The sequence below is a fragment of the Centropristis striata genome, chromosome 6 (assembly GCF_030273125.1).
Source record: "Centropristis striata isolate RG_2023a ecotype Rhode Island chromosome 6, C.striata_1.0, whole genome shotgun sequence".
Taxonomy (NCBI): domain Eukaryota; kingdom Metazoa; phylum Chordata; class Actinopteri; order Perciformes; family Serranidae; genus Centropristis; species Centropristis striata.
Window position 1 is genome coordinate 11,261,996 of NC_081522.1, and position 20,582 is coordinate 11,282,577.

At 37.9% G+C, this 20,582-nt stretch overlaps 2 protein-coding genes across 2 annotated transcripts; both read right to left on the reverse strand.

Annotated features, from left to right (window-relative positions):
* Positions 1 to 3,516: 3,516 nt before the first annotated feature.
* morf4l1 (mortality factor 4 like 1) lies at positions 3,517 to 9,110 on the reverse strand. The gene is made up of 12 exons (XM_059335154.1): positions 8,957 to 9,110; positions 7,303 to 7,349; positions 7,132 to 7,199; positions 6,959 to 7,045; positions 6,417 to 6,494; positions 6,268 to 6,293; positions 5,699 to 5,790; positions 5,422 to 5,523; positions 5,219 to 5,307; positions 4,894 to 5,066; positions 4,175 to 4,259; positions 3,517 to 4,091 (listed from the first exon to the last, which is right to left on the reverse strand). The coding sequence occupies exons 1-12, from the start codon at positions 8,994 to 8,996 to the stop codon at positions 4,007 to 4,009; spliced, it is 972 nt and encodes a 323-aa protein (XP_059191137.1). The 5' UTR covers positions 8,997 to 9,110; the 3' UTR covers positions 3,517 to 4,006.
* Positions 9,111 to 12,432: 3,322 nt separating this feature from the next.
* On the reverse strand, positions 12,433 to 20,032 carry pias1b (protein inhibitor of activated STAT, 1b). The gene is made up of 14 exons (XM_059335892.1): positions 19,982 to 20,032; positions 17,584 to 18,016; positions 17,284 to 17,368; positions 17,033 to 17,080; positions 16,512 to 16,602; positions 16,268 to 16,402; positions 16,051 to 16,156; positions 15,577 to 15,650; positions 15,112 to 15,272; positions 14,576 to 14,709; positions 14,314 to 14,491; positions 14,047 to 14,186; positions 13,539 to 13,576; positions 12,433 to 13,441 (listed from the first exon to the last, which is right to left on the reverse strand). The coding sequence occupies exons 1-14, from the start codon at positions 20,003 to 20,005 to the stop codon at positions 13,100 to 13,102; spliced, it is 1,989 nt and encodes a 662-aa protein (XP_059191875.1). The 5' UTR covers positions 20,006 to 20,032; the 3' UTR covers positions 12,433 to 13,099.
* Positions 20,033 to 20,582: the final 550 nt, after the last annotated feature.

Consider the following 20,582-nt stretch of genomic DNA (forward strand, 5'->3'; position numbering starts at 1 on the left):
ATTTGCACTATTTGAGAGTTATGTACCAGATCGTTTCTTGGTCCAGACCAAAGTCTACTGGAAGATACTGATGCCAACCAAGACATATCCAGCTAATTCAGCACATGGCTAACTGCCAGTAAAACAGCATTTATCTTTTAACACTAAGTTTTGTTTTTTAGTGATTAATCAAACAAGATATATGTTAATGAGGTGCAGATGAGAGATCCAGGCTATAGCTGTTTAACCCCGTTTCCAGTTTTTATGATTAAAAAATCATGCAGTGGGGTGAAAAGTATAATATTATACTCTGAAATTGAGGGGACCAGGAAGATAAAGTAGTTTAAAGTGAAGAAACATATGTAAAATATGTTAAAATTGTACGGTACTTGAATAAAACTACTTTCCCCCACTGACTTTTTTTACACCAGCACAAAAAAGATCCAAAGCTTATTTGCTCTAATATATAAAACAGAACCATGCATAGATGCTGAAATATTCTGTTAAATCCAATGATTATCCCCAAAGGGTAATGAGCTCAGGACATTTCTGATCCCGGATCCAAGTTGTCCCTGCAGACCTGTGTGAAGTGTGCCTTTGGGTTGGCAGACCAGAACAGAGAAATGTGAAGGGAAACCTGCTGAAACCATCACTCAGCCTCCGAAGCAGCCTCATTAGCTGTGGCTGTATCATGCATATGTCTCTCTCATCTATGGGGTACAGACAGCACGAAGGCTCTGTGTCACCAGGGTCACATGAAAGCCCTCACACCAGAGGAAGGCCTCTCTGTGACCCTGCCTCCAACGCTGAGCGCGGAGTGTTAATCGCAGCAGTAAATGGAGCCAAGAAAGGAGCAGGCACTGAGGTGTCCCCCTGAACGGATCTGCAGAGGAGTCCTGTGTGTGCCGGTCTTTCTGATGGGCTGTTAAAAGCCATCAGGGCGCTGTGATCTGAGCACACTCCAGTGAAAACGCATATGTTCCTGGTTAAGGCTGGGGGAAATTGGATTAAAGAAATTCTTCTTGAAACGGTCTGAATTGTTCTTGCCATAACAACTGCGAGCAGCTGACACAGACCAAACCACAAATCAGTCTGAAACTAATATTATGTTTCTCTTTCTCATGTCAAAAAAGTCACAACAGTGGAAAAGGGGAGGGGGGACTCTGCTGAACACATTTTAGTTCAGAGAGGTGAGGAGGACAAAGGGACATGGCCTGGATTAAAAAGCCTATTACATTTCTTCAAACCCCTCAGCCTGCACCACATGCTTTCCATCACAAGGATATTATTCCACCACTGGACGCTGTTTTAGTGAATCCACACCATCGGAGCAGTAAGAAATCATCTCAGCCAGTACAAAGGGAAAAGGCTCACAGGTGTCTCTGTAACCTCAGAGCTCGATCACAATCACCACTTTGCCTGAAATTATTTTTTTAAGTGGAGTAATAAAAGCTTTGAGGCAGAACGGCTGCTCAGGCCCAAGAACGTTTCTATTAACACCACATGTTCAATTCATAGCAAGTAAGTTGCCAGATTTATGTCACTTTTTGTTAAAGAAAAGGTTGGAATCGTAGCTGCAGTCACAAAGCCACAATTAGCTGAAATAAGTCAGTGTGTGCATGATGCTCAAACATCACCAGATTAACTAAACAAACCGCACAGAGTAGGGACATGAGATGACAATATCAGGGATTTATCAAATACTCCCATAGATTGTGTATAAAGATACTAATATCTGTATGCAGTCTATGGTTAATCTCAGCAGAGCCATGAATGAGTGGATGTAGAGCAGGGAAGTAAGAAGAAAGTTCTTCAACTAAAACAAGTTTTAGAATAGCTTAATCCATCTACACAGGTGTTTTCTGCATGTATATACCACTCATAAAATGTTTACCATGTCATGTTGGTATCATTTTTTTCAGCACAACCTCATCTTAATGACCTGACAATTATTTTCTCACTTTGACTTACAACTTTTTGACACACCCGCCAAAAATTTTTGAAAATTATGTTGTTTTTTTAACCCAGGTTGAAAAGATTCCACAGAAGAGTTAAATGAGGATCAAGTTCTATATTTTTAAACGTAATATATTTGATCTTATCTCCACTTATATCTGATCTTACTTGGCCGATCATCATCGAACAAAAATTTGCTTCGTTTTTACGTCATGACGTTCTTAAGAAGTAATGCCCCGGCGCTTTCGTTGACACCAGAGGGTTTAACAGACCTAAATCCAATTAAAAGTCAGACATTCATCTGTCACAGCAGAGAGAGAGAGTGAGAGAGCGGTAGAAGTGGTACCTGTGTTTATCCACACACGTGCTGCCTGATTGGACTTGCTCACAGGACTGAAGGCGTGTCCCATTTCCTAGTTTTACACCCTCACTTCCTTTCTTCGCCTCCTAGTCCCGCCCACTAGATGCGAGAAGAGGAGGAGGAGGCGAGGAAGAAATGAGGAGAGGAGTCACACCATGGGACATCATTCAGAAGTGATTTTAAAGCGACACCTTTAATATGTCAAGTGTCTGTTCAATGTTCTTTTCGATTTAATTTCTCATTATTTTGACAAAAACTTTTACAATTACAAATACAAATTCTTAGGCAAAAAGACAACCTTTCTGAATTATAAGAGCTGTTAAAGCATAGGCTATAACCACCGTAAGTGTTACAGGATATTTATTCAACTGTTTTATTATTCTCTTATTACAATCAGTCCCCCTGGTGTGTTCTTAATTCTAGGTTCAAGTTGTATGACATTGTAGGGCCTTTACATATACAGTATGTATATGAAAAATATGCTGAAGAAGATAATCCAATAATTGTTGTATATGAGAATATTATTGGTGTGTTTGTACTGAAATAAGACTTCACTTTGAGGTTGGAGCATGAAAGATTATTGACTTTTAACTTTAAGCAGTCTACAAAATAATTTAATCTCCATAGACAGGTTTATAATCAAGTGTTAAAATAGAACTGTTAGGTGTCAACAGTTTTTCCACTTCTTTGATCTTTTTTGACAGGTACAATATTTGAGTAAGGTTCAAGAAAGGGATCATATGTATTTGTTAGATTTTATTAACTTGTAGACTGGATTATCATTGAATTATTAATGTTCAGTTGTTAATCATATAATTTGGATTTAAATATTTAACCAGCATTTATTGCAATATTACATTTTAACATTTAACAATGCAACTCGATTGGCCTATTTCTTTGATACTTGTTTTTCATATTAAATTAGAATTGCAAAATCAAGCATGCAATAAGCATTTAAAACAGTTGTTTTAAATGATTGATAAATAATTGATAGTTTTGCTTTGAGTGATTCCTAATGTATAAATGCAGCTTTTATTATGCAGTTTCAGAGTGTCAGTTCAAATAACTTACTTTTTTTGAAGTTACTGACCAAACATGGCTGCTCTATGAAACATCTAGCTTTTCAGGCAAAATGTTCTTTCTAAATCCACTCTGGTGCATTACTGTATTAAGCATTTTCATGAACAAGAGATTAGAAAATGTAAGACAAGAAAACGCCATTAATAATAAGAAATTTAATCCCTGTTGATGTAAAAAAAAAAAAGAAAAAGGAAAATAAATCGTACAATGACCCAGCTATCTCGAATTAGCTTTAAATCAAAGTCAGACAGTTGCAAATGAGACTTTTATTAGAAAATGATGACAGCCTACAAGACAAATTTAGCCAGCATCTGAACCAAGACAGAAAAAACAAAAAAAAATAATCATGATTTTCAAAAGATCTTGGTGAACCACTGGACGACACAAGTATCATAAAAACTAAAAAGTGGTACTCAAAAACATACCAATACAGGAAGAGCGTACTCAGCAGCTTTCCACATGAAAGGAAATTAATTTGTCCAGGGATTAGTGTGACATCTTGTTCTGATTCTTCCTTATTAAATCAACAGACCTCGCACAATCCATTCTCCAAAGGCTTTTTGTGAAATCACATCCTTTTGAGGGGTAAGAATGTCGTCTCCAACACAGCTTCAGATCCTAAAATAAAACTTAAACTGCCTTGCGGTGGTACTCTGGAGGGGCAACTTCATAGTCACTTGCATTGAAGAGCGACGCAGAGTTCTTTACAAGATACCTGGAATGGAGTTATATTTTATTAATTTGTGCTGCAGATGGATCAATATGAGCTTTATTAACAACAGTTTAGTGAATACTCACTTGAGGAAGTCTTGTAGATAACTGAGCAGCAGTGCAAGGCTCTTCTCATCCAGGGGAGTGTACGCCAGCATAGCTCCAATTCTCACTTTGAAAACCAAACAAAGGCAGATTCTTACCCACTGCATGGCCTCTAACCTCATTCTCATTGAAAATTGAAAATACTTCAAAAGTTCCACTTTACTGATGCTCGAAGAGGTAATTCAAGTGATTAAAACCGCACAAAAAGCGAGTCATAGTGTTAAGATACAGATGAATAGTGAGATTCACAAAAAGGAAGCAGGCTGTGTTCTTATCTCTGTTATCTCTGTGTAGTTCTAGTTGACGTGGCTTAGAAGAGTTTTTTCACTTTAAAATAGAATAAAATAGCAAGTTAGGATGCTGTTATGATGGCTTGAATTGCACACCAATGCACACATTTCCCACATTTTTTAAAGGATTTTAAAGTGAGAAAACGTGTTAAAAGCGATATTTGCCATGCATCTAAGGATGCTTTTACATAAACCTTGTTTAGTTCTGACTTTTAGACCTTTACATTTGATCTGAACCAAAATTATAGGTGTGACATTGTGTGAAAAAGTGTGCAAGATTTAGCAAAGGGTCGCAGGTTGTAATCAAACCCGAGTAAAGAATAGTTTTGCTAATTCTACTTTGACTGGCAGCCGCTTTTCTCTGTAATAAATAAATACCGCAGCAGAGTAATGTTGTGCAGGTGCTTTTACCAAAGAGTCTGAGTAGGTGAGGGGCGCCGTAGATCTGAGACATAGACGTATCCGGGTGGTTGGCCAGGATATCTGCGTACTGCGGCCTCTCAAATTTGTAGAGAAGCTGTGTCCCCAGCATGACACTGAAATATTCCCGGATACCAGCAACCACCTCGTTCACAGCGAACTCCCTGACAGTGGAGGAAAAACAAGTTATATCTCTATGACAGACGGAGCAAACAAACAAGTCGTGTTTTTACACCTCCTGCTTGAGCTCCAACAGCCTTAAAAGTGTGAAAACAATAACCATCAGAGAAAATGACAAGTAAATGTGTATTTTTACTTGCTGTCAGAGTTTCCTCTTGATTTCTTGTAGTTTGCATAATCTTCAAGGACTGCATCAACATTCTTTTTGGCAGGTAGGTGGAAAAGCTGAAGACATGAAACGAAAGGACAAAAACAAACATGCAGATAAATAAATTTGGAAATGTTACAATGTCATGATATAAATAAATAAAATGCTGTGAGATTTTTAAGGTTAGTAACCTGTTTTTGCCGTGTAATCAGGTCCCAGTCGTCCACAAGCCATGGTTTCAGCTCTTCGGGGATTTTTACTTTAACCTCCACTCGATTTATGAAGGTCTCCTCCTGAGCAGACAAGAACAGATTCAATAAACGCAATGTTGACATTGAAATGTTTTATATATCCGAGTTTTCTTCTGTACAGCCGCAACTACAGAATTAAACTTTTTATTCTCCTTCAGTGCAGCATGAATTGGCAAAAATCCAAACAGAAAAAAACATGGCAGATTTATGAACTTACACTTTCAACAGTTGGGTCAACACGTGCCCTCTTCTTTCTTGGAGGGTGGGTCGGGTCTCCTCCTGAACTGGTCCCTTCTCCTGCACCAGGAGCTGATCGGACAGAAACGTATTTAACTGTGATTAATGGCTGAAACTAACAATTACTTTCATTATCAGTTTATCTGCCAATTATTTGATTGATTAACCAATTAATGATTTGGTCTAAAAAAATTAAACGAAAGTGAGAAAATAGTGAAAAATGTCAAGGCCAGTTCTATATTAATATTTAGTTTTATACAATATAAAACAAAGAAAAGCAGAAAATTTTCATATTACAGGGGCTGTATTTTCTGCCTTTTTTGCATGAAAATTACTTTGATTATTAAAATAGTTGCAGCTTTACTGTTACTTCATTCATTAAAGAATACATATCAAAGCTGTTGTGCACCCTGCTATGACTTATTCATACATTGTCTTGATAATTTAAAGCTTCTAATGCAATCTCAATGGAAAAACATTGAGCAACAAGCAAAAAGCTGCTGATTGCTAGTTTGTCAAATATGTAAATATGCAAAATGATAGACTTACTCTTTTGTTTGTTCTTTTTGGTTTTCCTATAAAAGATTTTAAAAAAAGAACAGGTGTTATTATATTAATAGAGAAATGATTACACCTCTGAAGCAGTTTGGAGATATTTACAGCAGGTGGCAGGTAAATAACGGATGACTTAAACTCACACATCATTTTTCTGCGGTGCAGGAGGTATCTTCTTATTCGGCGCAGCACCCCTCATTCTTCCTTCTACATAATGGTCTCTACATGAAAAAAGAAAGGAAAGGCATTATCAATTACTTAAGAATATCCATAAATTTTAAAGTCATTATATTTTCAGGACAACGACTGAAGTAATAATAATAATAAGGATTATATTAATCTGCAGTATTGAGAAATAAGAAATAAAAAATATCCAAATCCACAACCTGAGACCCCATACCTTACAAATTAACAAATATCTAAATAGTAGAATATTCAGGTCCAGCCCTATATAGTTGTTGAGTATAAGTATTTTAGTTCATTAGCTTTATTAGAAATACTACAATTATTAAGTCTGATATAGGCCTCACTTTTGGACATGGATTAAGCAAATAATCCTAAACAATTCCATTGTATAATACATTTGGGAAACTGTGATATTTTCTCTGATAATAATCCTGATATTAACACCTTATATTGGGGCATCTGTAGAAAAGACTACATAAAAAAAGGAAAATGGACTCACTGATTGGCCCTCTGAAGCTCTTTCTGTTTCTGCAGATTACTGTCCACATACTTAAGCACTCTGCTTTCAGGAACCCATTCGTCCCAGCTGGAAGAAAAATAAATAAATAAAGCACACTGGAAATCTGTACTGTACAACTCTTAAAGACTGGATGTATTTTAACTGAAACTTACTTCTTGTTCCAACCACTGTAATGAATAAAGTATTTGATTTGTTTGTCCTTGATGTTTATCTTAACACACTGCAAAGAAAGACATAAATTATTGTCAAAAAAGAAAAGTTTACATCAGAGACACAGAGGAGGATCACATGATCAGAGATACAGGCTAACTAAGGCAGCCTACCTTAGCTTCGTAGAGCAATGGCCCATGAAAACACAGCACCCTTTCACCTGAACAGAGTGTCGGTCAATTAAAATCAGTATAAGAGCAATCCAGGTAATACACGATGAAATTGTAAAGCTGACTAAACTACTTGTATACTAACAAGAATAATAATTACACCTTAATTATTAATTTTTAAATATCAGCATGTAAAACCGTTGCCTTTCTGATGGCAGAGAACAATCACCACATCAAAGTTTAAGAATAGGTTTTAGCGCTACATGCTGGGACTCAGATTACATTAAATTAATTTGGGTCAAGCGTTTTATTTAGTAGATTGGTCTGTTTAATATTTTACTAAACAGACCTAATGACTGGAGTTTGAGATATTGCAGCACATTGCATTATGTTAATTAATATGTTTCACTTGAGACAGTCACAATTATTATTATTATTATACATGTACATTAGAACATTAAATACATTAGATACTGTGTAACATTTAATAAGTATTGCTGAGAAACTTGATTAACATTTTTACATATATATATATATTTTTTTTATTCGCCACATTAACAATGAGCACTAGTTTTAATACACAATGCACTTAGCATATCGTCACACTGTTAAAATAATCGCCTAAGTAATTTTTTGTCAAAATGGTTTTTTTTTTGCCTAAATCATCTCCTCATGATGCCGGCCACCTATGGTAAAATCACCTACATCCTCAGTTGATCAGATCATGTGATTTTACCCCTTTAAGATAATGGAATATGTCAAGTGTGTGACTTAAGCTGATTTATTATGCCCAAGTCAAAATAAAATGTGACTTGGGCAATTTTTTGAACATGCCTTTGTGACTTATGCAAGATATGGTAATACTTAATTTTGAAGGTGTCTACATTTGAGTCACACAAGCCTGTCATAAACATGACATGGGATGTGTCATGAACATTAATGACACTTTGAAGTAACATTAATGCTCATGCTACTTGTCATGTCATGTTCCTGACAGGCTTGTGTGACTCTTATGTAGACACTTTCAAAATTAAGTGTTATCATATCTTGCTTAAGTCACAAAGGCATGTTCAAAAAATTGCCTAAGTCATTTATTTCTACACACAGTGTTATTACTATGCCAATAGCCATCCTTTGTTACATCTTTTTTGAGTGAAATTATCAATAAATGTCATATGTTACACTTTTGGTGATTTTTTTTGTGTTTCCTGCAAAACTTGAAAAAAATGAGTTAGGCGATTATTTTAACAGGGTGACGTTATTTAAAGAGAGCTGCAGAAAACCCTGACACACTATAAGAGCAGCAGTGAGCGGCTACAGCTAGTATGCTAACGATGAAATCAATGGGCAGCTAACTGCAGGAATGAAGCTCCTGCTTTCAGAGGGCCAAAACCGCTGAAATCTGACATTGTATTTTGACTTCACCGGTATGATACAAGTAACGTTAGACTATTGAGAAAAGAAAAGACTTTGTGCATAACGTGAACTAACGCTGCCGACAAAAACCATCAAGAAACGATTTTGTGTAACAACAATGAGCGCTAGCGGTTCGGCGGCGGCAGTTGCTAAAGCTAGCTAAGATTCCGGATCTTTTCGACAGCTCCAGCTCTGACCGACACCACAAATCTATCGGAAGTGAAAAAATGCAAGATGTTACCTTCTTGAAATTTAGGTTTCGGGTCCTGTTTCGGCGCCATTCACGGATTAAACTATCAAAATATGGGAAAAATTGCTAGCTCCCATTCCAGTCTGAAACGGCGCCGCTCTCTATAGACGTCATTACCAACGAGATGACGCAATAACACCGCGACCAAAGGTGTGCCTGAAATGTGATGTTAAATGAAATAGAAATAACACAGATTTCCTCCAGAACAACTCTACACCTAAATAAACGTTTCTAGCCAGCAATTGTGCGTAAATTGATCTGGTTAAAATATTTGTTCAACTTTTGATCAACAGTTTCTGACCATTTAAATTTGTAATTTAACATCAAAAACTTCAATTATTACCAGAAATATGCAGGAATGGGTTACTCCTTCATCCTGTTTTAATTTAAGTTAGTTGGCTGAAAACAGGCATTAACAGACAAAAATATATTCAGTATATATTGAGTGTTTAGTTTACGAGAACTTGGAGTGCTACCTCAAAATGTATTTATTTATTTGAGAAACAATACTGAGGATATGACCTCCTCCCAGTGGGGTTTGTTTGTCTGCTATGCAGCATTTACTTCATGCACAGGTCCTTTATATGAAGGGGAGAAAATAGTATTTGCAAATTAAGGTGCAATTTGTCCTGAAATATACACTGCAAACCCAGCATAGTGTTTCACACAAAACATTAAGAGCTGAAGGCCTCCTTTGGTTTCCTCAAATACACACCTCTCTCTTTGTCTGACCCTGGTGGCTGCCTTCCACTTAGGCATGCCAGCGCTGGGCTTGAGTACTGCGTATATTGGTTTGGCTCACTAACACACCCAAATGAAACCCAGCCATCATTGTTGCCGTTGGTTACACCTGTGCTTTTGTGCTGCTGTGGAAACACAAAAATGTGTGCTGCAATTAGGAGCAAAGGCAATTTGTTGTGGAGCCAACCAAGAGTCTGCCACCCAAATAATTATAGAAACATTCAAAACAGTTAATAATTATGGCTCTATAACTAATTATAATAAATGAATTAATTCATTGATACACAAAATAGTACTATAAACTGATTTAATTTGCATTCGGAGGATTAATAATGATAATTATAGATTTTTAAATTTGACTATTAATGATTCTACACTATTTCCTATTGTGTCTTTTTGCTATTCCGTTCATGTGTTTTCACCTACAGTGCAGCAGCAGGAGCTCCTGCAAATTTAAAAGATTAACAGTAGCTTTAAAAAAAAGTAATGATTTATTGATTGAGGGACCTTTTTCCCAGCAGGCATGCTAACTTGTTATAACAGGAAAAGCACAGGTGTTACTCATAACATTAACAATGGCTCTGTTGTATTAAAGTGTCCCAGTAAGCCCTGACAACGTGATAGTGAATCAGCATGAACAATAAACAGACCTTGAAACTAAAAAAGCCAAATAGAATTCAACCATCATTCTTTTTTATTATTTACACCTGGGATATTTCTACTCTGTCAAAATGTCTTTCATTAAAAGGCCCATTATAATTTTATACAGCAAAAACTCCATGTGGCACACAGGCCAAGTGGAAAAAGCACAAACAGGAGTTTATTTTATTTGAACAAGCAGAATTAAATAATGTTCTCTCTTGACTTTGCTTTTTGTGAGCTGTAGCTGAAATACAAAGAGCATTTCCTGAATCATTGGTTGGGGATGCTCACTCACCACATCAAGGTCTCTGTCAATTCAGTTGAAGACACAAAACAATCGATCTCAAGACTGAATGCAACACCTGTCGAGCCACCTCCTCAGTGTCACATGGCCCGTGGCTGTGAAAGCAATTTTCAGTGTCAAAGATTCCAGCAGTTTAAAATGGGCCAAATTTTTGGATTTTAATTTAACAGCAGGAATGCTGATCTGTTGATCTTTCCAGGGCCCACCTTCGCCCACTGTCATTAGGGATCGGCTCCAACCCCCCGTCCCTGTATCAGATGAGCGGTCCCAGATAATATAATGGATGGATGGAAGAATAAAATCTGATTCTGATAATTCAACTCAAAATATCGGCCGATACTATTTCAAAAGACCAGTGCTAATTCCCCCCAAATTTAAGTATCTCAACATCTACATTTACTGGATAGATACCGACATTCATAGTTCACAGAAGACAATTTGTCCTGAACTACTGCCAACATTTTTAGATTAGAAATGCACAATATGGGTCCCCAGCATTTAAAAAAAACTGTTGTGTGCCAACGTGTATATGTTGGACAATTTGCACAATAATCATTCATTAAAATAATCACCTTGACAGATAATTTTTCAACTATTGTTTGGCTTAGTGAGACAATATTGGTTTGGGAGGTCACTGAGGATGCTGAATCCATTTCTGATTAGTTGTTGTTGTTTTTTAAATTCAAAATGTTTGTTTTTTCACACAGAAGTGGTCTAATTGAAAAAATAAAATAACAAAAGCTGCAATTTAACTGACTGAACTGACTAAACAAACTGGATTAGAAGACACTTTTACTGCATGCTGTGGCAGGAGACATGCAGCTGAATCTAGACTGTCCTTGGAACAACTACAAAGGTGCACTTTCTTATATCTGTTTAATTCTTACAAATATCAAACAGCACAGTAGACCTTGTAGCAGTTCAAAATGATCAAAGCCTCTATTGAGTTATTGACATCATCTGATAGTAAAACAAACAGGAAATGTTACAATGCATGTCAAGCAACTATGACATCTTTAAATAGCATTAATTATATAATTACAAAAGAAATATCACATACAATGACAGCAATGCATATCCACAAATCAAACAAATGCTGAAAATATATATGATAATAAATAATCCTAATTGTGTACGCACAAGTCAAGAAAAATAAAGGGAGGGGATGTGTCCATAATAACTTCAATGGTTTTAACTTCTGGGCCAAAATGTATGTTGTGATACACTCAAAGACTAAGCTATCACAGTTCTCTTATAGGCTGTTGCAAATACACTTAACAAAAAGGCTATGCAACCTGTGGCTTCACTAAGGAACGGCATAGCACTCAAACAGGTGAGCTTTCTGGTGATTCGCAGAGACATGCAATGCCGAAAACTACTATCAAAGTGTTTCCTGCAACTGTGAATGCTTCACTGCTCCACACAGCCTTATGTAAAGAAGCAAGTGCTAAAATCAAACATAAAGACATCATGAAATGTCAAATTACAGAATTACCTCAAGTGGTCCAGAAAGATATCAACCGGCCGCTTTGTTGTAGTTTTCCGTGTATATTATTAAGTGTAGTATTAAATAAAACAGATGAACTTTAGAATAAAATACATAATAAGAAGGCTGCTTGCTGGACTAGTGCCATTCATTCACACATTGAAAAAGCCTGGTCCTAAAATACTGACTTACTCCCAATTTATATGTATTTTTGGTACAGTCTAAACTATACACTATTGTTCATATTTGCCTGCAACAGGTGAAGAGTGCAGTTATGACAACAGAAGGATCTAGCGTTTGCTTTGCAATTCTAGTGGCAACAGTTCCTAGAGGCATAAGGAATGCTTCTTTAAAAAAACAGCATACATCCAACATAACTTACATCATAAATAATTCCTTAAAAATAAAGATAATAATGACCACAGCATGAATGTCTTACAGAAAAATCTACAGTGATGGCAAAAATGTCCAGATCTTTCTGCTGTCAAAACATTTGACAGAAATGATGCCATTTAGAAAATAAAGAAAGTGTTACACATTTACCTGTTTTGCTGTGACTTGCCTTTTGTACATCTATAACAATGCCCATTTTCTTTATATTCTAAATATCATGTTACATAAGGTGTCACCTCATTGGGTTCTGTGCACATAACATTATACTGAAATAATGCCATTGACATGGAATATCGAAACAAAACTGTAAAAACCAGGTACAAAAGGTACAATATAATCAAAGGACCACATGAAGAGGTGTGAAAAAGTCTTCAGTATTCACAGAAAAATATCAACTGAAGTAACTCACCGGACAAGAAGGGTCCTAAGTTTATATACATATGATAAGTAAAATTGAAAATAGATTTTCCTCTCTGTACATAGCACTGTATTCTTTCATCTTCCTCTTGCTTATTTACAAAGAACTCCTGTTCTTGAGGTCTCCCTTGTCTTTCAGTTCTGTGAGGATCTAGTCAAGAGAGATAACGTCAGATATGGAGCCATAAATGGCTGCCGCCGCTGCCGCGGCTTCCACCGAGGACCTCGACAATCCTGAGATGGTGTGGCTGTCCCTGTCTCGCTCTCTGTCTTTGTCGCGGTCTCGCAGACTGCTGGAAGACACCAAACTACTGGTGCTCCCACTGTTGCTGCCTCCATTGGTGGCCACCAGCGTGCTGCTCCCAGGGGTGCCTGGCTGTTCCCGCAACATCTGAGAGGAGCCGTAGGGCAGGAAACGGTTGAGCAGCAAGTCGTGGTCCTCTGAGGCTGAGGCTGATGCAGCTGCTGCGGCGGCCATCACCATGTTGTAATGCTAAAAGGACGGAGAAGAGTTACCATGAATACAACGACCAAAAATAAACATCCTGCAGTATGATGCTGACAAAGTTCAGGTGTTTGAGTCAACATACCGGATTGTCGCCTTGGAGGAAGGAGAAGAAATTCAGATCTGTAAGAAAAGAAAGAAGGCTCAGTCCATTTACTTCATTCTGAATATACACTGATGATTGATTTAATAAGCAACAAACAGTTGGTCCGGCTGAAAATTGGTTAAGTCTGTCTTATACACTCCACAGTCATGTTTCCAAATCTCAGCTTAAGCTAATATGAGGCTTGAGCAGACTGAGTTAGTCCAATCAAGAGGATGTCTTGATCTTGATAGTCATGTGATCAGGTAAACTGCTGTGGTTTTGCCCCAGCAACAAGTCTGCACACGACTATCAGGACGTATTCCTTCACAACATCTCAGGAAGCAAAAAGCTTCGGAAGACATATTGCTTCATGATCCATACAGACAGAACAACTGATAACTGTGATCATTAACATTTTCCACATACATATGGGTATGTGATTAGTGTATTAAAGCAGACTTAACCAAAATCTAAACCTATTATTTATGGCTATAAATGACGGGTGTACCTGGCAGGTCACTGGTTGTGTGATAATAGTGGCGGTAGTCCTGGATAAGAGGTGGAGGGGGAGGAATGTAGCTGGTCTCCACAGGGGGCATGCTGGGAGCTCTGCTCACAGGTGAGGACTGGCTGTGCAGGTTCAGTACTCTGGGAGGAAACAACGTCACATCCAGTTACAGACAAAACAAGTAACATGACAGAACTGCGCACAAAGATCCCAAAAATACATCTGTTTATGGTGATGTAACGTCCTGTTTGTGGTCTGTGGACTCACCCTTTGTTTGGAGGTGGAGAGACAGGTGACAGCGAGGGACAGGCCCGCTTAGGAGGCGGCTCATCGTCTAGCTCGTCCTCTGAGGAGCTATCCAGTGTCAGGTCAATCACATCAACTTTCTTGCTGTTGTCATTAGACGATCCACGTTTCTGCTCATGCGGGTCTGTCCGCGACGAATCTACAAAGGAACAGTTTACTCACATTGTGCTTACAGATCTGAGTGAATGAGAGAGAACAAATCTGAAATGTAAGAGCGACATACCGCTGTCTACACCATTGTACGAAGCTGACACCTCCTGCACCTCTTTCTTCGACCTCATGGGGGACCAGTTTCCATCTTCTTTGAATTGGATTTCATCACAGTCAGAACAACTATTCAAGATTTCCATGAATAACCTGTGAAAACAGCACACCATTTCAATACTTCACCAACATTTAAACCTCAATCACATAAGATTTAGTAAAACTTTTAAAGCTGAAATGTATATCCTGCCATTCAGACCAACTAGCACTTTGAAAACAGGCTGTTTTGGTGGCAACTTCAGGCACAAATGATTCAATGAAATATGATGCACAAAGGTATATTAAAGCAATTCAATATCATGATTGATTTTTTTTGTTCCTTGTTATTTGTCTTCTGTATTTTCTGTCTGCAATTTTGTGATTTTATTTATATTGTCTTGATCAAGTCTCCCCAACAAAAGACATTGGTTGAATAAAGAAAAAAACAAAAATTTCACAATCATCCTGTTAGTGAATAATCTCCCAGGAATGTGTTGTGTAACATGTTGTGCTCACCCATCAATAATGAGGTGCTCATATGGAGCCTTTTTGTCACAGACCGGACACACCCATGTCGGCTTCTTCTCATTCATTTGGATGTAAAGTGTAGCATCGAAACACTGGAGGTGGGAACATGTTAACGCTCTGCAAGGGATAGTCAGCCTCATCTTCCCAAGCTTTAAAACAAAAACAACAAAAGATAAACAATCAATGTCACTTCCGAGAACTACCATAAATACTGCACCCTTTGGTTTTATAATGACATAATGTTGTGGTACAAGGCAAGTGTTCTAATTTTAGTATACCGTGTGGGAACTTTTATTGGCAACTTGAAAAAAAATAATTTTATGTTGATCTATTAATAGGCTAAGTGACTAACTGGTTCTACGGGTATTATACAGACTTCTAGGTATACTAGTCACAATTAACTATAATAACACAGGCTTTTGTTTTTAATAAACAGTATAGTAGAGTATTTACAGGACACAGGAGAGAGACTCGTAGACTGGTGGTGGCGATCTCACTCTCTGGATCTGCTGTTAATTTCTCTTTGACTGTGAGAAAGAAAAAGAAAAAAACAGAAATATTTAATATAAGAATTAAGATTGTTTAACCTAAGTCCCTCAAAATTCATCCTTGATCAACACAAACAGAAGAAAACACTGGAATTACTCCACATCATACAAAAATATCACAGAGGATAATTAAGTTCTATGTGCACATCAAAACTGCAGTGGGGAAAAAAATGCGCATAAAGGAGCTTTTCATGGAATCTTTAAGAAACACTGCAGATGCGAGTTGTTATGATTATGCGGTCAAACAGACCACAAAAATCCACAGGAGTTACTGTATAAAAGGAGTTAATTTATGTGATCAACTTTTCCATTTCCTGCTCTCTTCAGATGTAGCGGCAACACATATTCTCATGTTTTTAATACAAAAGAGGCAACTTACTCAGAGCTCTTGAGTGGTCAGGGTTCCTAATTCCTTTGGCCCTTAGTCTTTGCAACAACACCGCAGATGACTGCTGTCTCACCAGATAAACAGCCATGGAAAAACTCTGACAAAAGGAAGATAAAAGTAATGAGCACACACGCCACCCTGAGGTGACTAATATCCTCTCTAATGGGCTGAAGTGCACATTCCTAAAGCTTTGCCTGAATCTTCTTACCCTCCCAATTTCTGAGGTCCATGACACCACAATTGTGTTGGGGACTGTTGTGGACAGTCGAACAAGAGAGGTTATGTTGATGGGGCGACTGGGTCTTTTTGGTTCAACTCCATTTTTGGTTGGAGGAAGATATCCCTGCAGAATAAACATCAAACATCAGTGACCTTGTTTTTTCAGTAACTGGTGGAGATGCATAACAAATATGATAAGATAGACTGATAACAAAGTAACTGTCTGGACTCACCGGGAGATTACAGGGTTTGCCATTCACCTTCACACACAGATTAGGGGGGAAATGATCCTCCTGGGGACAGCTTGTCTCTGATAAACAAAATCTGAAAATGGAGAAAATAAATGATAAAAGCCGTAAGCTCAAATGTTGAGGGATGAATGTCAAAAGCTATTTGTTTCTTTAAACTTGCCACTTTCACAAAAAGGTTGGCTTGCTTGCTTATTTTACCATTTCAGTTGTGTCAAGTACAGCCACCTCCATCTATGATATAGGAGAGCACTTCTTAAAGGACACCATTTATCCATACAGTGAGAATTTAAAGATGCTTTACACGACTTTCAAAGCAAATCTATGGTTCGTAGTATGAACACGAGACTCTCATTCCCAACTCGTCTCATACAGACGTCGGGCCTCTACTTCTGGTTGCTTCAAAACTGAGACCAGCTAAAAACAGAACCACTATTGACTTAATACAAATAACTTCTTGGTTAAAAGAGAAAAAAGCTATGCTCTGAAGAAAATGGAAGACAAACCTTAACTGGACTTGTACAGCAAAGTCACATTTGTTCCCAGATATGTCCCTAAAGAATGAGAAGAGAAGTCAGATCAGGCTGGTAAAAAGTTTAATACACTATTTAATAATAACTTAGTTAACTCTGGTTATTTACTGTGTCAGACCTGGTTTCTACATCATGTAAACAGTACATTGTAAAATGCACTGGTAGTAACAAGCTAAGCAGTAGTTTCTCATTTCACAGTATCTCACTTAGAGTTTCTCACTTACATGGAGCTGCTGATCTGTTGAACTTGCTGTGGTGTTAATGCAAAGGCGTAACATGCTTCCTGGAAGCGTTGACTGTTGTCTGAGGCTACAAAAAAAAGGAACAGAACATGACAGTGAGAGGGGAAACCTACAGAAATCAGTAGGCATTAATGCAAAGTCGTATTGAAATTAGCATGGTTTGGAGTATAGTTTTGACAAGTCGAGATTCAAATATCCGTGGTCACAATCGTCCGTCAGCATGTAGACTAGGAAGAAGTGTTATAACTACACACAAGGCTGAGCAGGAAGTGGAGGACTCACCCAGACTGGTTGGCTTAATGAGCTCATCCAGAACATCGTAGAATGGCAATCTCTGGAGCTTAACATCAGGGTGTACAGGGTGCAGGGCGGAGGGGAGGTGAGGCAGACTCAGCTCATGCTTAGGCCCAAGTAAAGAAACAGGCAGCAGAGGCGATGGGGAACCGTGGCTGTCAAATCCCAGCTGGGCGAGCCCAGCGGGCAGGCTGGAGGCAGAATGGACACCGGGCAGAGCAAGGTCCACCGGCGAAACCATTTTGGTTGGAAAGCGCCGTCGGTAGAGCTCTTTGATCTTCATCTGTACTGCGGGACTGCAACCAGCCTTGAGTAGGTGGAGAGCTTTGGTCAAAAGTTCGTGTTTGCGTCCGTGCTTATTCCGTCCTGCATATCCCAACAACACCTGGAGCTCCGAAACTCGAAGGCTCATAACCATTTGCTGGTGAAAAGTGAAGAGTGGGAAAACAGTCCATTATTGCACCCTGGAAAAACTATTTTCCTATTCTGATGTAAAGAAAGAATTTCTCATATGACTTCAGACTTTATCATTGAGGCTGTTATTGATAAAGCATGTCTGAGTCAGTATACAAAAACACCTGTCAATGTTTCATTTTTGAGACATGCTTGTAGCAGGAAGATTCATATAATGTCTTTATCCTTTGTCTGCCTAGGATCTCAATTAAGGTGACACACTGAGAGCTTCATTATACAGTATATTTAACAAACACAACAAATCTAAGATGACTTTGGCAGAGTTTGCCCTATGGCTAGAAGCAGAGACTACACATAAATTAAACCTAATCTACTTTTTTATCTGTTAAATAGCTGCACACTCTATGAGTAATATTCTACAGGGTGTGGACATAATAACAATATATGTATCTGTACAAAATAATTTAATCTGATACACCAGAAACCTTTTCTTTAGACAGTGCTGGAGAAGTGTTAGTTCTATTTTCGAGAAAGTAGTTTGTGATGTTGTCTTGACTGTATTATACTATATGGTGGTTCTGTTAATTTGTTGTAGGAGATTGTTAAAATGACATAAAGATCAACAAAATGCAAGCTAGTGACACAAGGTTTTTTTTAATTCTCAACAAAACACATCCTATTGTCTGATAGTGAATTAAAGCAACACCACAAACCTTGTTAACCATATAATTACATCAATACCTCTAAGACACAGAAACAACGAAAACAAACAAAAAAGGAGTTATTGTTTCCATCATATTATTTTAAATGATATTGTACAGGTACTCGTGTTCTTATGCCCACCTGTATATTATAGTTTAGTAATCTCTTGTGAATCTCTGTTTAAACACACACACAAATAAGAAACATTATGTTGAAAATAAAAAAAGACAACCCGCAATTATCAAGAGCATATGCAAATGTAACTAACAATCTACTTAAACAATAAGGTAATCTGCGTGTTAATTGACAAACTCAACAAGCACTCAATTTTAACTGAAAACAATCTGGGCTGCAGCTTGAACTGCTTGGTATCTAGGCTGTTACAACGTGGTGTTGCATATCATCAGATATAACATAGACACATTCAGATATGACCAATAAATACGCTGCACTGTGACAATATGTTAATGGCTACAGGGGGTAATGCGGCTAATGTGAGGCGAAGGAGGAGTGTCAACAGTGCAGAGATTTGTTTGGAAACGGAGCATTTTAAGACAAACCCGCTTCACAATGATTAATTCCTGTGAATGAATAATGAATTACCAATAGTAGGAGAGGATAAGTGGAGGGAGACAGCGTACATTTAGCATACACTAGCTAACAGCGTCTGTATGAAACCGGTGTAATCTGACTGAAACAAAACTTAATGTTACAGTGTTAACTTTATCTCGCGTGTTTGAACAACAATCGCCATCATGAGTTACATTACAGCTATCTAGACTGTGGATAGTGACTATATTTCGTGGATTAACGTCACAGCAAATCAGAAATAACGCTAGTGGAAGCTAATCGGCGCTCGTCTTCCAGGGAATAGACAGAGCCCAACTTTAAACAGACTCTGTGGTTCACCGGGTGAACTGCTGACAATGTCAGGTCGCTCACACTACAGTACCACTGGGTACAAAGCGTTGACATGAATGTATCTTTTATACTGTACAAAAAGCGATATCTGGCCTTATGTGCAGGTGAACCGCACAGCAGAGGCAGCCTAACGGAACGTCGGCAACAATAACAAAGCTAATGCTAGCGAGCTAGCCAGCCAGCTAACAGTGTATCTGGCCTCGGCTGCTCTGCTGTTATGGTATTATATGCTTTGATAACAACATCCATCGGGTGTCTACTGTCAAGTAAAAATGATGCTATGCTTTGTAATTCAAATCTCACTGTGTGAAACGTCTATTTGTCAAGCTAATGTAGGGGCTCGCTTTACCTTCAGTTCCGCACTCTCCGCCATCTTGTTACATTAGGTGCGCATGCGCAACAGCCAACCTCAGGGGACAGAGCAGATTCAAAATTGTGTCGCTTCTGAGCCGCAGACAGCAGGGGGCGCTGCCGCTGCACAGAAACCCCACACTAGCTACTTTATGTGCCTACGAGTATTTCAATTGCGGAATTTTGTTCTGGTTGTATAGAGACACAAAAAATAACATGGACTGGTTAGGTAAGCTAAAATCGTGTTAATTATTTTTTAAATTTGACTACCTTATCTCGGGATACAATGATTAATCAATGTTTTGATTAGCTGATTGTCGCATACATTTCTAACTATTTTGATAATCAATCAATCATTTGCGAAATTTACCAAGAAAATATGGCAAACATTTACTTGTTCCATAAATGTGATGAATTGGCACTCTTTAAAAAAAAATATTACACTGAATATTAATTAATATTAAATGTAATCTATTTGTGTTTTTGACTGTTGGTCAGTCTTAAATATTACTTGAAGTTGTCACCACGGGATCTATGAACTTGGGTTGGACTGCTTACCACCATTTATGTCTTCTACAGTCCAAGCAATTAATCAGTTC